This window comes from Lissotriton helveticus, chromosome 12, assembly GCF_964261635.1.
Source record: "Lissotriton helveticus chromosome 12, aLisHel1.1, whole genome shotgun sequence".
Lineage (NCBI taxonomy): Eukaryota > Metazoa > Chordata > Amphibia > Caudata > Salamandridae > Lissotriton > Lissotriton helveticus.
The window spans coordinates 416268772-416286212 of NC_136073.1; the positions used below are offsets into that span (position 1 = coordinate 416268772).

The following is a 17441-nucleotide window of genomic DNA, read 5'->3' on the forward strand; positions in this document are numbered from 1 at the left end:
AAACCATAGGTTTCACACCAGTTATAGTTAGGAATTAGCATTTAAAAAACCTATGAGTGATGTCACTGACCATGTCATGAGTGATGTAATATGTGACGTCATCAGAAGTGCATTGCACGCACAAGTTATAGTGAGTCCAACTAACTATAACGTGTGAATTTCATTGGTTATATGCGAGTAAAACTTCCAGCTAACTATAACTGGTGTAAAACCTATGGTTTTTTCAGTGAATATATATATAAAATATATTCTCCATCCATCTACTAGGTTGGACTGCCACTGCCCCGAATGTTTTAAACTCACCTATGTAAGCAACACAATACCTTTTATAAGTAGCCAATACACCAATAAACGTTTACGGCCTTTAAAAATAGGTTGCATTTCTCCCTATTATCTAAAGCAATAAACATCTTCATAAATGTTTAAGTGCTTGTTTTAATAGTATGTTCCACCCATTAGGCACATTAATGGTGCATGAAATAACAGTTTTATCTGCAACAAATTAAACAACATTGCTGAAACTGTATGTTAATTGAAAGCAGTCCCATCGTCATTGAAAAACGAGATAAAACGTGAACAAAGGAATATAGGATAGTATTATATTTTTCAAGGGAATTGCAAAACGTCTAGTGAAAGAGTACTTTTGTCGGCGCTGAAAATATCGCAGTCTATCAAATCCACATTTGCAATTTAATTGATTTAACCTTATTGGGTTTGAACTGGTTAAGGGTTTAAGTAGCTGGAAAATTTCAGCACACCCAATACTGGACAACAAAATAGAGATAAATTCTCAAATATATTTTCTCAAATATATTTTCAAATTAGACTCCTAGGTTTTTTGCTGCCTCTGCTACCATTGTTTCAACTGGTTAAAGAACTGATATATGTACGTAAAACACATTAAACTAGTATATCAAAATCATAACCTTATTTTAAGAATAACCAAAAGAACTACATGTTTTAAAAAGAAATTCATTTCTTTCTCTTTTAGACTTGTGTATCTATTTTTGGCGGAAAGAGGCAGGCAGCTGATAAAGGCAAAAAAAAATCTGACAATTACTTTTCTCTTTCCGCGATAGGGGGAAGAAAGGGAATTTCAAAATTCATCAAAGCTAACCTTCTGTTATGTACAACAGGCTAAGCTGAAAAGAATGTTAACAAGTTCAATTTTCATTCAATCAGCACTGCTGCTCTCTGAAATGTTTCATTGCAGTAAAGAAATAAAAATAATCTATATGGTAATTATGAGGATGAATCTCCCAGTAACTTTCAGCTACATGAAAGGTCAGTTCTATTCAAGATATTTTATCAGTCCCTTGCACATACTCCTGTCCTGTCATTTTAAATCTGAACAGTATTTTATTTTCCCATTTACAGCTACCTGCAGAATTAAGTACTTAAGCCAAATAAGAAAAAAAAGAAATGTTGAATGCTGGCAAAGGCTATAATAGCGTTGAGATAAATCGTTCAGCTGCACTCTCTCAAGCCTCTGGGGCTGGAGATTTTTCTTCTCCTGGTGCACTGTGGGTATTCAAAACTTGTTCAACATGATTTCATTTCATTTCAGGCACTGCCTGAGAAAACTAAATTACAGAATCAATCATACAGAAGGTCAGAGTGAGACTTCATTACAAGTATTGCATGCTTGCATGAATATCTTTCATTTATGACTGACCCAATATGTCACAATAGCTGTCTAGTAAAAATAATCCACTTTCTGAAATTGATGTACTGCCGATGTCAATGCTACTCAGCAGGCTGGGCAGATTACAGAGGGGTGTTAAAGGAAGAACCCTCTGGAGCACGAGCAGCAGTTGCGCAGAATTGCCATCTTTTGTAGATCAAAATAAATTTTGAGATGATCATCTAAAAAAGCCTCCAAGAGAAATGTTTTTACTGTAGCTTTCCACTTACAAGCACTTTATGATTTTAACTGCAGTATCAGGATATGATGAAAAAAATATATATACCTGTGCATCAGGACCATGGGGCTCAACATTCTCTTAGATTATTATATTTCCCATGATGAAGATGTGTTTGTCTGGAATACATTTAGAAAAAATATTCGGAAAAAAGGTTCCATATGAATTCATTTCCTACGTTTATTTTGTTGCGTTGTGTATTAAACAGAAATGAGATGTCCACAATAACCCATCCCCGTAAAAAAAACAAAAAAAAACTAAAAGGTGTTGATGCCAATAAACATGATGGGGGTATATTTAGCTATCAGGCGAACTATTTTAGCCAGACTGTTAATGAAGAATCTGGTTTTCTTAAATGGTGAAGTCGTATGCATATGTATGCTAATCATCTTGCCTTCACACTCCTGTGGGCCTTGTAGTAGCCACATAGCAATAACACAAAGTACTATTATATTTTAACCGCATTCCTATGGGAAATATAATGCGAGAATGGAGCAAAACCATGAGGATGCAGCTAGCCAGCATTTTTCCCTGAGGGAGACATAAGAAAACCTTGACATAACCTATTTTTACCCATGCCTAAAGCAATTCTACATTCAAGTTTATAGGTGAACATGTCAGGTAGTGCAGAGAACAAAGCCAAATAGACTCTATTAATCATAATTCTGTCCGAATAGATTTCATGGTTCTAACATTTTGTTGTTTCGTTTTTTAAACTCGTGACATTTAATCAAAGCGACTTCTCAAGGATGTTACTTCCGCATTACTAACGCCATTTCTAAAAGCAGATAAGTAAACGTGTTTATCGTGTTCTGTTCTTTCTTCCCTTCTCCATTTGTTTTTGTTGGGTTTTTTTCTTACTTTATCGCAGTTTAACTGCCAGGCTATTGAGTCAGTTTACACGTGCCTAATGCAACATTAACAACGAAGCATTAAAGTAATACTATCCAAATATTACCATATAATGGCCTTATTCTCCAAATGTACATTTGCATTATGAGTTACTTTCCTGCCACGTTTTAATCATCTCAGTTATAATAAATTTAATTGACCATGAAATGAAATTTCATAGCCAACATGCCTTTTTTTAGCCACCATTTTATTGCTGTTAAAATGCTTTTATGGAGAAAATGGAAGGCACTATACAGAATGACTAGATTACAGAACAATTTAAGTATTAATAAACAGCCCCCAGTTTGGCACATAACACAATTTCAAATAAAACCTGGAACAGATTTTCTTTTCCATTCATACTTAGTTAATTCAGTACTGTGCATGTCCAGACCAACATATAAATACATTATGAGAAAACAAATGGAGTCTGTTTTGCATGCTCATTAATTGGATTTGTGGGTTTTATATTCGGAATTACCCCTACTTAAGTGAACAGTTGGAATGTGAGTAGTATGCAGGTTGTTATGGTTTACTTTCTCAACATATTTCAGAAGGACTGAACGTAGGCACATTGCAGCCAATAATTTAAAAGATCCCGCAATACCTTCCTAATAGACTGAGGCATAGAAAGCCATCTCATGAACCTTGCAAAATGCAAATATAGACTTTAGAAAAGTGGTAAGTCGGGCTGTAATAAGATGGCTTCCAATTTTCAGAACGTGGCAGACTGTCATGAAATAAACGAGGGAGAATCAAGTTTAGGATTCTGGCATGAATTCACAAACCTACGAATTAACCTAGCTTATACAATTCAACAGAATACAATGATTTTGCAGACTTGAAACCTTTAAAGTAATTGCTCTCATAACTCAATTATCAAGCTCATTTTTCCCAGCAATTTCCTTAAAGTTATAGCTTTTCTATTTATAGGCTTTTACAGAAGAAATTCCCATTTGGCATAGTGTCACATACCTGCTTTCTAGGCAGGAGCGTACCATTAACATAAATAATGCTCTAGAGGAAAATCAAGCCATATTCCACTACTTTTCTGTTAGGATGCCAAGCTGATGGAAAAAGTGTAGTGTCACACTTACAGGCAATCAATGGTCACATATGGCTATCAAATGACTTCATATTTAGCAACATTATCTCTTTTATCACCTCCTAGTGATTCTCTGGTACCTCAGAACAATGTAGTGAGACAACCACCTGAATACCAGACACTTACAATGTAAAGTTATGATATGCGATATGTCCCCCCTCACTAAAAGACAGAAAAGTAGGATGACATAATGACCGAGGCATTGAACTTTACCTCCTTGGTCAGATGAAGGCACTCCTCAACCCTTCACGTCTGCCTTTGTCCTCCAATATTGAACCAATTGCATTTGTATTGGATAAGAAAGCCATGAGGGTAAATGTGTAGTTGACAGGACAACAGCTATTTTGTTTAGGTTGGTGGGACAGGATTTAGGATGGACATTGAAGAGGGTAACAAGAAAACAAGTATTTTTGATGGGATTGAGGTACTTTCAGAGATACTGTAGAGTTTGCCACCATGTATATTTATAGGTTTGTGATGATGGGAGATGGGGCAGAGTAGGAGCACAGGGGTTATTTCGCTTTTGCGAGGGGGTTTGACGGGAGCAAAGTAGTGCCTTGGAGTAGTCAGGGAGACAAGTGATATTTTACGTTACATGTGAATCATTTCTATATACCATATACACTGTGGTAGTAGAACATCAGAAAGATTTAAGACTTATATTCACTACATTCACCCTTAATTATAAGCTTAAGTTGTAACAGATTTAACAAGAAAGGTAAGTATTGTGCAGATGAACATTAAAGCTAAATACAATCAAGAAATTCTTCAGGACACTGTCGGACTGTATAAATTTACTGAGAAGACCCTGCCTGCCATAGAGTCAATAAGAAATCAAATCCTTCCTGACCATTAAGTACTTTTTTTATTACATGGTTTCAGCTTCATTTGTTTATTTCATCAAAAGAGGTGTCCAATGTCATGCTTCAGTACGTCAAGCTCTTGTGTCATTGTGATGGCCATCTTTATGATGTCCAGGATATGGTTGTTGTCAATGTTATATCTGTATTTTGAAGTATTTTTCTATTTTGCTTAACTGCTCTTTTCAGAGTCAAAATCATTTAAGAAGCCAAGGTCTCTGGCATCTCCCTGTATTCTAGAATGATTTTCCCTGGCCCATTTCTGCTGCAGCCTTACCTACTGTACCACCCAACATCATTTTCCTATCTTTCATAATGTCTTTGGTATTCATTCTTTTGGTTCCTGCCATCTTCCTCACCCACCATCTCACAATTTCAACATTCTGCCTTCCAAAACCATTTCTCTCGCAGCCCTATATGAACCCCCTCCCCCCATCCCTAGTTCACCTATAACTGCCTCAGCTATCTTCCAGTGCATGCATGCTAGCCCATTCGGTCCAGTGCTGACAGCCCACAAATCAGCTGCTCTTTAGTCTGCCAAAGATTCTATCCACAGTTTGTTAGCCCTACCAGTCAGGACATGGCCACTGAAAAATTAGCGATTAAACAATCTGAGGCAGTAAGTGAGTTGTCCGAAATGGTCAGCCTAATAAGATGGAACATTACTTATATGATACTGTGCATCAGGACCAGCCAATTTGTTTCGTATTTTTTTTAGAAATATAGTTATTGAGCAACACAGCCCAAGATGTGTGCTTGGATGACAACTCCCTAAATAATTCCTGGGGGACGGAATGAACGTGTGAACTGAGATTGGGTCTTACCTTCAAAGATAATCCACACATAGTAGTGTAGGAAACCAGAGTGATGCTTTATTGTTCATAGCAATAAACATTTTGTTAATAATAGTGTGTGTCTCCTTTCTTGTGTGTATATCTAAGAAAATCAGGGATGGTCATGGAGTGGCAAGTCTTATTTTTGTGATGCAACTTGAGTTACATACATGTGTTAAGAAGGCCGCCACAATTCTGCAATCAACGTGCTTGTCCCTAGGGTCTTCAGTCACCAGTCCATAGTAGCAATTCTGTGTGCCCTTTAAATTTCTAAAAAAGGATTTCAGATTTTCCACACTAAACAATAATTTGCAGAATATGATCAACAATCATTTTTTACCTTTAGCCTCATGGATTGGTGAAGTCACAAAATAGTAAATGCAGTAATTCACATTCTCTATACTTTCCATATTTTGACCCAGGTGAGTCACTGAGGCTACTAAACAGGTTTTTGAAAGTCTCAGGATAAAAAAAGTGTTTTCCCATGTTGCTGTACCTGGGTCTCTCAGGATATCACCCTCACAATGTAAGTAGCCTCTTGCCTTTTTATTCCACCTAATCTGTATTTCACTTTATCAATGCGCCTTCTTTCACTTCTAGGGCATGTAGATCCTTGAGCATACTGAAGAGAAGAAATGTATCTAGAGCATGATTTGCTATGCGAAGATCATTCCCTGCATCCAGTTTGTCCAACAGGTGAATTGCAGACTGGTTTGGCAGGAAAAACTGTTTCTCTTATTTAGATACTTTTCAGTTTTCTCGTGTCAAATACCTTTTACCTGCCTATAGGCAAAAGCTTCCTGTGGGCCATACCCAAACCTCACAGTGGGCTTAGAGCCCCTCCAATGACTATCATTGGTTGGCTTTAATATCGCTCTCATTGCTTTTGATTCAACAGCATAGTTTCCTCTTCTTGTGTTTGTCCCTCCCCTTGGAGAACAGTCTCTTTACCATACTTTTGATTGGTTGAATGGTATCCTTTCCACTGCTCATATTTTTTTTTAACTAGGTCTAATGAAGTCAATACGATGTAAATAAAATGAATTCTGAGTTAACGATTTTATCGTGGACATATTTACATACACCAACTGAAAGTCTTTGATTGCATACTTTGAATTGTGAGAATTTCACATCATGAGAAATTCACAAATTTTGCAAGCACAAATAATAATTTGCATAACCCAAGTTAAACTTACAGATTTGCAAAAATGAATACATTGCAAGACGGCACAACAAAGATGTCATCTGAAATTGTAATTCTTCAAATAAAGTAATATCTTGGTCATTAGAAATGTAATATCTGCCTACCATTGGCAAACCATTATTATGGATTACTCCTTCTTGCTCCAACAGATTTCGAGATATTGTAATTGATGGCAGATCCAAGCTTTGTGGTGGAAATTGGGGTGTAAACTCATTTCCATGTGTAGGTAATGGCTCACCGAGACCTTGCAAGGGCAGCAGCATATCTGTTAGTGCAAGTGTAGGGTCTGAGTCAGGAGGTGGAGTTATGGGTGGAATCTCAAACTCTTCATCTCCAAGGCTTGGAGTGTGGAATGTCTAGGGGATGTAAAAAAGGAAGTACATTCAGTGTAAAGAAGCAGTAGGTTTTAGTTATATTTTCACATTCACATTTCTACAGAAAACGTAGATTTACAACAGCTGAAAAACTGAAATGCTGCAACACACTTATTATGCCGTGAATGAAACCCACATTGACAAAACAGCATTTGCACAGTGAGTCAACACTCTGCAAATGTGCATGTGCGCTTTAACTCACATAGGGAAAGATATGGAGGAATCTGGAGGGCAGACCAGGCTCAATTCATCCATGCCTCCTATGGATAATCAAGCAGTGTGCACACCAATGTTCAGTTGACTCCCATAAAATGTGCAGTCTCGGTCGATCTTTTTATAGACAATCTGATGTTTTGGGCCCCAATCCTGGTAATCTTACAAAGGAGCGAGATAAATGCAGCCCCTCCTAACTCCTGGTCACGGGCAATGACTGTGCCCATCTTTAAAAAAGGAGATAGAAGTGACTTGCATAGTTACTGGCCAATATCTCTCATTGTTGCCACAGCTGAGATACTTCACAGAGTCATGTTAGACTAACTAGAAACCTAGGATAATGAAAAGGGCATATTAACACCAGCCACTACGGTTTCAGCAGGGGTTAGGGAAGGCAGATCAGTGCCTAATAATAACAAGCAAGTATGTAGTTGCCAAAGAGGGTTGACTTATTTTGGGCATTCGTAAATTTATGTGTGGCATTTGACAATGTTATAAGGGGGGAGCTACTGTCTATGCTACTAAATAACGGTGAAAATCCCAAAATTGTTCACCTCCTTGCCCACATGCATACCGACATAGAAGGTAGGATTAGGTATGGACCAAATGCGGAATGCACCCCATACATTAATATTAAGGAATGTGTCAGACAAGGTTGTGGGATGGCACCCTTCCTTTTTTAATTTTTACATTAATGGTCTTGAGATCCAGTTGATCGAAGCTGCAGCTGGCCTGCCCAGGATGGGGACACAACAGCTACCTTTACTTATATACGCAGATGACTGCGTCTCTAGAAACATTTAAATAGCTTTGCGATCTTATGTCAGTTCTGAGTCTTTCTATAAATACAACCAAATCTTATGCAATGGTTTCTGTGAATCAGCGAAGCAGACTAACACCCTTTCAGATCAGCGGAAGAACCCAAAATGTGTCCCTACATTTTCTTATCTGGGGGTACCATCTGATAACAGAAACACCTGGAGGCACCTAAAGGGAGTAAGGGATACACAATTTGAACAGGCAATTTCGTCCCTGTGTAAATTTGCTTCCAGGTTAGGGTCTATGCCCATAGATGCAGCAATTACTATTTATAAAGACAGACCCATATCATTTGCTACCTAAGGGTCTGGGGTATGGGGACATACTGACCCTTCACCCAAGCAGAGTTGGGAAAACACATTTTTGAGTAGACTTAGGTCACTCCCTCCTATTATGCCTGCGATCATAGTCCATGAGGATTGCAGCATCTGGGAGATACAGTAAGGATGGCACCTGTACAATTGTGGTTGTCAATCTGGTCCACGCCTGAAGCAGTTTTGACATAAAGCTGATTACTGACAGTGTAAATTTAGCAGGGGCACATAAGATCAAGGGGATCATGTAGGTAAAAAATGAACTCCATGCCATCAATAGATCTGACCGGTTTCTTAAGCCAATGTCTATAGACACTGGAATCAGACCTTTGGCAAAAAAAGAATTGTTAAAACGACTAGAGGAAATGAGTTGGGAGGGCAATTTAAAGAAGAGGATGGTGGCGGCTTACCTTCCACTATGTACAACACCCCATATTGAGCCATATCTGCTAAAGGTTCAACATCATCAGAGATATTATCTGTCAAGATTTAGATTGGGCCTGGCTTTTTTTCTGACGTCTTACCCTCATATATGTTTGCTGAAAAAGACTTGGTTCCCTGCACATGTAATTCAAGAACGTCTCAAGCACATAGGTTTTTCTTTTTCTGTGAGCTCTATAGAGAACAGAGAACTCTGATACTATTATCTCTTCTGAGAACCTTAAACATTAGGAAATTCACAGAGGCTCTGCCATACTTACAATGCTCCAGACTAATCAAGTGTGCGTAACAATATATAGATATATCTCTTCAGTTGTCAAGAGCAGGATAATAGTCCAGAAATAAGGATATATTTGATGCTTGCTCATTTTAAGGATACATCAATTTGCAACCATTGTTTTAATTCATTTTTAATTTTAATGTTGAAAACTGTAACATATTTGGGCATTATGTTTGTCTGTACGATAAATTACTTGTTTACATTGTATGACTGCTTAGTTAGTCCTAAGAGGTCCAGGTAGGAATAAAATAGTTTTAAATTAGGTGAGTTTGCCTAAATTGTGAGCACCCAGGAATAGATAATTTTCCAAGTGAAGTACCTTCTCCTCTAACGCGAGGAAGGAGGAAAGGGTAGTACATTTGGAAGGATTGCTTTTAACCATTTCATCTATGCACTAGGACACTTTATAACGAGCTGCTTGCTAATTCATTTGCACAATTGTCTCGACTGCAAGTACTGTATATCGATAATGCATTTTATGAATCTTGTATATGTACGCTTTTATGGTTTTCTTGTGAACTGAAATGTTAACTTGTGTAGAAAGCAACAGAAATCTGTTGTCATCTGTGGGCTCTGGGTTGTCCAGCCACTTGTGTGTGGGAGTTAATTTTTAAGCTGAGGCCTTTTAAGGGGGTTCATCCTTGTATCTGATTATTTTCTTCCTTTAGGTAAACGGTGGAAGTGAAGCAAGAAAAGCAAATCATAATGCTCTGCGTAATATGTTGTGTAATGCTGTGAACAATAAAAGCACGAGAGATATCTGACCCGAGTTTGTATTGCACTTTTTTCCTGTGCAAGCTAAACATCATACTTAAACTCACGCAATTGGGGGGTAAGATACGTAGAGCCAGGCACATACCTATGTGAAAAAGATTTACCTGGTGGGGCTCATTATTTCCTTTGGAACCTTCTCATGAGCAAATGTTCTTCTTGGTACAACTTTAGGAGCAGACAAGTTTTGGGGCAGAGGAGACTCCTCCCAATATGAAGATGTGCATATAGTGTTTCTTTTTCGGATTGCCTTCAGACATTGCCTTCAACATTTCATTTTAGAGTAGCAGAGATTTTTACTTGAAGAATGCATACTGTGCAATGTGTCTATAATAGCTATGAAATAACAGTAGGAAGATAAATGGACGGGTCGTTCTCATTAACCAAAAAGATTTAGAGGATGTATAGCGGTACACACCATGTAAGTTCTTGCAATTGCATTGGCTAAGCTTCTATTCCATTTACACACAAAACAAGTTTCCAGTATATTTATGGGTTTCTATTTTTCCTGCTCAGAATAACTTTAACTGGCTGAGATTAATTCAAACATTTATTTTGCGCTGTCTACTTCATAAATTATTGACATGATCAGCATCCAACTTTCCACTCATTCAAAATGTCCACGTCAGGTCAGTAAATTTGATGATGGATACATTGGTAGGTATTGTTCAACAAACATGACTGCAAACATCCACAAACATTTTAGGGCTATGTTAAGTACTGCTATATTCACACTACGTGTTTTATGTTCTGAAAGAAGTGGACCCATGTCACTCTTTTTGCCTGGGCATGGTTCAAATTAGACAATTAACAACTGCGGTTCTAACTAACCAAGCAGAAAAACAGCCTCTATGAAACCCCGATACTCAGTTTGGTAACTGCAAGTAAAAAGCAGAGAGAGAGAGCAGAAAAGACTGCAAAACAGACCTCCTGCAACTTTGGAACAGGGGGACGTATTAATGCTAAATGACAGTACTAACACACAAGGGACAGATTGATTTGATTTGTATAAACTGTCACTCCAGTGGATTAGATTATACCTGCACTTTACAGTAACTTCTAAACAAAGCTAGCAAAGTAGTTCAAGTTAATTTTGCATATGCCCTTTTAACAGCAATTAAGGCAGACAATGTGGACAAAAAAGCTTCTAAATTTCTACATTTTTTTTTATTTCTGCATATTAATTATAAACACAGATGCAGGTCTGAGAACTCAGTTTACCTTCAGATTTTGAAGGACTGGAGCAAATTAAGAGTAACTAACCAAACTAACCAAACACATTTGCATGGTCTCCTGCTATGGCATAAGTAATATTTCTAAGAGGGAATCATTTATAAAAAACAGGTTTGTTCTAATATATGTGGCATTGCTTTCTACTTATTGCAATGACTTTCTCTTTTGTCATCACTGTAAGCGAAATAATCCATTCAATGTTGTTATAAATAAAGTACATATTGGCTAATTTCTACAAATGTTGATTTCATTTGCACTACAGAATTCGCTGCCAAGATAACAGAGCTATTATCATCAGTACCCCACAAACCACCTAGTATGTTGCATCTTGGTGATACCACTACAGTATACTGCATTTCTAAGTGCCAATTTCAGTACTACAAGGCTTCATTGTGGACACTGCTTGCAAGGCATATTATAATAGAGAAGGCAGACCAACTCCATTGTTGAATGATACAATGAGAACAATGCAATTTAGACATCTTGATTTAATGCCCAATTAATTTTATACATCCATTATTGGTATGAAATGGGAGTTTTCCAGTCACTTATGTATTACTACACACTAAAGTGGTTCATGTTGGGCGACACATATTCACTCTGTGATTTAGTGTATGAACAACCATATAATGGATGCCAATTGTCAGGGGAGAGATCAAACTACACCCTGGTCATGGATTATGGAAACCCTAGTCCATTCAATGCCCAACTTTCCTCTATGGGCTTTAGTACTACATGAGCTTTTTCTAGGCAGTAATGACTAACAATTAATTGATAATCAAACCGTTCAATAAATTATTTTGAATAAGAGTTATTTGCTGAGAGCCCATACCTCAACATTGTGAGAATTACAATTTTAAAGCTATTTAAGGGACATATTCATTTGGGATTAGAAAGATAGCTTTCATTGGTCAATAACAGCCACCAAATCAAATGATCAAACAAGGTAACTGGCTTAGTCAAATGCCCCTAAATTGAAATTCTACACATCATACAAATTATGCCAAGAGGCATAGTTTAGCCTCTTATTAGTTTGTTTCATCATGAAGAAGAATTATGACCAGTAGCGGTCGGTGGTGGGAGTAGCTGCCGGGCGGTGACGTGGGGAGGGGCAGGGTGGGGTAGCAATCTATGGATTACGGAGGATTACAGGTAAGTAAACATATAAATAAATAAAACGAATTTCCTTGTGTGCACTGCATTGCATTTGGGGATGCAGTACTCGCAAAAAAAATAATTCTATTTATTTATATGTTTACTTACCTGTAATCCTCCATAATCCATAGATTACTACCCCCACCGTGTCCCTCTCCAAGTGCCCACCCGGCAGCTACTCCCACCACCGACGGTTACTGATTATAACTTTTTATTTATAGAAAGTATGTATACATTTGTTCTCATGTTAAAGTATCTGGAAAGGGGGTTCCAAAATCAATAGCTGCCTTTATATACAGCAAGCATGATCTGACAAATTTGACCCAATCTGCTTTTCTAATGCAAAACTACTGTATTCATGTAGAAAGAACAGTAATGCTACCAATTAGTAATTAAACAAATGTTTTAAAGGTTTATAACCTGCTGCTGGGGGCTACCTGCTGTTAAAGGCACTGAACCCAAGAGCCTTGAACAAGGGAGAGCACCTTTAACGAACAATACAACCCAGGGTTATAAGCCTATTATGCATCTACTGAGGATATAATGTTCTAAATTAAAAAGGAAGAAGCAGAAAGGCAAAAACTGGAATGTGGAATTGGAAGAACTACACCAGCCATTAGTGGTCAGACACATTCTCAGGTCTTAAATGGAGCTCTCAATATTCCAGTGCTCTATTGTTCCTGAAATGTCTCATCTCTACAGTAAGTAATTCAACATGTAAGAAGGGCGATGCATCACTCTTGTTTTAAATTGTTTCAAATATCGACATCATGCTTGTTAATTTAGAAATTATATGTTCAGAGAAAGATCTCATTATCTGTAAATTATCATCGTCAAACTAGTAACGATTATATAAATTAAAAACCACTTGAGAGGAGATGGAAACTTAATTGCTGAAAGACACGTGCTTGCATTTATAACCTGTCAGCTGTCATTATTGGTTTTCCACCAGAAATGATGTGGTCATACCTTGTTATAGCCTGCAGTTTTCAATAGAAAAGTAACTTTTTGAGCACTGGTTTGTGTGTGCTGTTGCAGGATGCGCCTTCTGGACTACTCGTATTTCTCCTTGTTAGTGCTCCATTAAAAAGACGATTTTATGCCCTTTGAAAAAAAACTAATTTTGCTTTCACAAGAAATGGATAGGGCACGAGGAGAATTAGTTTTCTGATGAAGATAACCTGTGGCTGCCTGTGCTGTTTTTTTGGCACTAATGTGGTCTTGTAACAGATGCAACAGTAATTTGTGACTCATTTGCTACCCCATTACTGCTTAATGAAATCTAACATATCACATTAACAATACGGATAAACACTCATTCTTGTTATGTGGTATTTAGCTGTTTTCATTACCACTGTAATTAACACTTGACACATTATTTCAATAAATATTTAGGGCTCCTAAAGACTCCATCAAGGCGATGGTAGTACCCAAAGATGAATTAGTTTGAAATGTGTATGGCTGAAGTGCTTCCTGAAGCCACCTACTTGTGTAATAAAATGTAAACGTTACAATCATTCCATGTAATTTTTTCGCTTTCAAACGTATATGGGATATGTTAAATCTGATTTAAAAAAAATTTATAAGAAAAAAACACATGTTGAAGCACAGTCACACACACTTTTTTTCATGCACATATGCATTTTGTTCCAAAAATATAGTTTCATTATTTCAATTTATAATGTGCAAATAACCGGAGAAATACATGTTTAAATATAAAATACCTTGAAACAGTCTTCAAACCAGGGCTGCTTCTGTGGGAATAAGAAAGGAATAAACGATTAGATTATATTCGTGACAATTAAATGTACACGAAAAATAAAACAAGTAACATTCCAACAATATAGTCAAACAGCATTTTGTTTTCATGGGATAGTATCCTGTGTTGAAGAATATTCTGCAATATTGGACTTTGTATTAACAACCCACATCGTGTGATTCTTATTGGCACTTTTGTCAGTATGTAGTTTTTAAGTGCTTCAATTGCTAAAAGCCATCTGTATTGAAATCGTAAAACGCGTTTGTTCCTTTTGATATAAATGCAAATCTGGAGGACTGTTGTATCAAAACATAACAGCCAATGTCTGACACGGTGAATTATCACAGCTGGAATTAAATTGTCTCTTAGCAGCTGCTGGCAGCCCCAGCTTTCATCAGCATTTGAATCAAATGTAGGGAAATTATTCTACAGCATGAAACATCACGTTGCTCTTACGGATGGCTATTGTGTTCATTATTGTCAATTACTCAGGTGGCTTTACGAAAGAGTATTCCCATATCGATGGAGTCTTGTTAGGTAAGGAGAGGGAGAGAACGAACGACTCTTATGTAACCCTTCACCAAAGGCTACAGAACCACTGGTCCCAAAACCATTGCAGCATATTGTCCCTGATGGGGTCATACAATGCTCATCCATTCTGCCATAACAGGAACAGTCGGGTATGGCTGCCATGATAGTCTCTCCGTTCAAGCCAGCATTGCTTACCTCACTCCTCCTTTTTGTTTATCTGTCTCACAGGTCTAGTGAGAAAATAGAAATATATACAGCAATATGCCCTGGCCAAACTTAATTCCTTGAGATCTGCCCATGTATTAACTGCAATTTTTACATTTTAATTGATTCTACAGACAGGAAGACAGAGCGAAACAGATCAACAGAGAAATTCCATTTGGAGACGTTGACCATTTCAATGCATGTGTCGAGTCTATAAAATGCCTGACAAGAGGTCTTGTAAGAGAAAAGGCCATAATACAGGGACTGCATCTCCTTTTTCGTCGTCTCATAAGCAGGAAACTAAATATTTTCGCCTGCTTCACACAATTGGGCACATCAGCAGTCCGTTTCTTGTGAGCTTGGCCCTACTATTATCACACTGGACTATCCCCTTAACTCTTGAGCCACTTTGCAATGTTAACGCATGTGGGTTTTTAATGATACAAAACATGCTGTGTTTTCTACATATGAAATATATCCCTCCTCATAATAAATGATTTTTACTACATTTCAAAATAGCATGCATCCACTTGGAAGGGCATATTCCAGCGCAAGTACCTTGCCTTAATTTTCTGCTATTATTTGCAATATGTCTTTTTAAGGATGATGTGCTCCCATTGGCATGCCATGCAATCAGGACGCTTGCAGGCAACTAAATTGACTGGTAATGGAGATATGTCAGATCAGTAAGTTTTCCTATTAAAGTCTTGTACTTTGTGGTCGATGAATACCGAGAAAATCATTATTTATCTAGTTAAGGTTTGAAAAATTAGTTCAGCTAACAGCAGAACAGACAAAGGGATAAAAGATGACCTACCTCATTTGCCACAAGAAATGCGTTGTTAGCATCTGCCATGTTCATGTAGTTACTGTTACTAGCAAACTGAAAGGAAAAACATAGATTTGTGTTAGCCTGGGCCCATGAAGAAGTATCTTTTCAAATTACACATTAAAAGATTTCTTTATTCAAAAAGACAGGGAGCATTGTATACGATGCATTTAATTTGTAGTATTTTCAACGGAATCAGCTAGCAGAACCGAAATTATTCGTTGACTAAATAAAAAAAAGCAACGGACTTCAAAATTGTTCAATACATTTCTGTATTTCCCAACATTACAGCCATAAGATTGGTGAACCTTAAGAGAACTAGCAACCAGTGAAATCATCCAGTCATATTATGTACTAGAACATCTAAGAAAAAAAGACCAAAAGATTGATTCGTATAATTCCATATATTTATAAATCAGAAAGTTACAATACAGGCCTATGTGAACAAGATATATTGAGCGCCTTTGCAACACTGCAAAGATGATGGCAGAGAGAACGTTCAAAGTCAACAATCCCTATTTTTTGGTTTCGATTTAAATCTTCAAAACCCCTGTTTTGCTGGCATGTGTGTGCATATATTCTGCCACTGGTATCGTCTCAGTCGTTTTAGCAAACCAGTGACTTACCAAATTGCTCCGAGGTATCCATTGTAGACTGGGGTCTGGTTTGGTGTGTATGCTCTTTTAGGGGTATTGAGTTCCAGTCCTAGAATACATTGTGGTGATATGATACGATTTACTCCTTCAGCAGATGGTGTATGAATGTGATGTTTAGGATGTATGCCTTATCAGTTGCTTACATACACAAATATGCCCTAGACAGAAGCATTGTACAAGCAACTCATAGTTAAGAGTAAATTAAATATAAACATTGGCAATGCCAAAAGAACTGGCTAATAACTGAAAATGCCTATGCAGTCACTGGCGAGTTTAGACATGCAATAACTAATTCTACATGCTGTACCGCTCATTCTTATACTTATGCACACATTCACCAACTGACTTATTCTTGTATTCTTCCAATTACCCATTCTCAGTAAAACACAAATTGAACAAGAATATGTCAAAAAATAGTGAAAAGAATAAAAGTAGAAAAAAGAATAAAAGTAGGAAAAAAAAACGTGTCCACCTAAACATGGGAGGTGTATGCTGGCATTAAAAAATAAAAATAAATGCAGCAGCATTCTTCTGTCTTGCAGTAGAATTATAGAATGTACTGTGCAATATTCATCTTTTGAAAGTTCCCAAATGGTCGTCACATTTAACAGCAACATGTTGGCCTGTTGACTATGGGCAATAACATTGAAATACAGCCACCTGGGTAACAAAACGTGACCATGTGGAAGGATGCAAAGCACTCTAGATGAAATGAGAGGCAAGGTCAAAGCCCAGCATGATTGTCAGGTGAGCTGCACTATGCTCTAAAAAATAGAAAATTGGATACAAGACAAAGAATGTAGTGACAACGGACCTATAAAAGAAGAATATTAGAGGACAGGCCCACCTGCCTAACTTTGAAGTGAACTCGTTTTAGACAGATGTGCAAAATGCCATCACACCGTTCATGTGTGTAGTATATGCAGGTTCACAATCCTGCCTGCATGAATCATCATAGAAGGGGGCTATTGAATCTAAAATTAAGACCAGATTTCCTTATTCTGCATTTCCAGCCATTCATCTGATTCATCAATGCAATATCTCTGT

General features: G+C 37.4%; 1 protein-coding gene across 1 annotated transcript in view; it reads right to left on the reverse strand.

Moving 5' to 3' along the window:
* The window catches only part of TOX3 (TOX high mobility group box family member 3), a 204679-nt gene that overhangs the window by 61356 nt on the left and 125882 nt on the right, over positions 1–17441 (reverse strand). Inside the window, exons 2-4 of the mRNA XM_078669357.1 lie at positions 15727–15792; positions 14140–14169; positions 6920–7171 (exon numbers count right to left, since the gene is read on the reverse strand). Coding sequence (XP_078525483.1) covers positions 6920–7171; positions 14140–14169; positions 15727–15792 — 348 coding nt within the window. The remainder of the gene's footprint in view (positions 1–6919; positions 7172–14139; positions 14170–15726; positions 15793–17441) is intronic.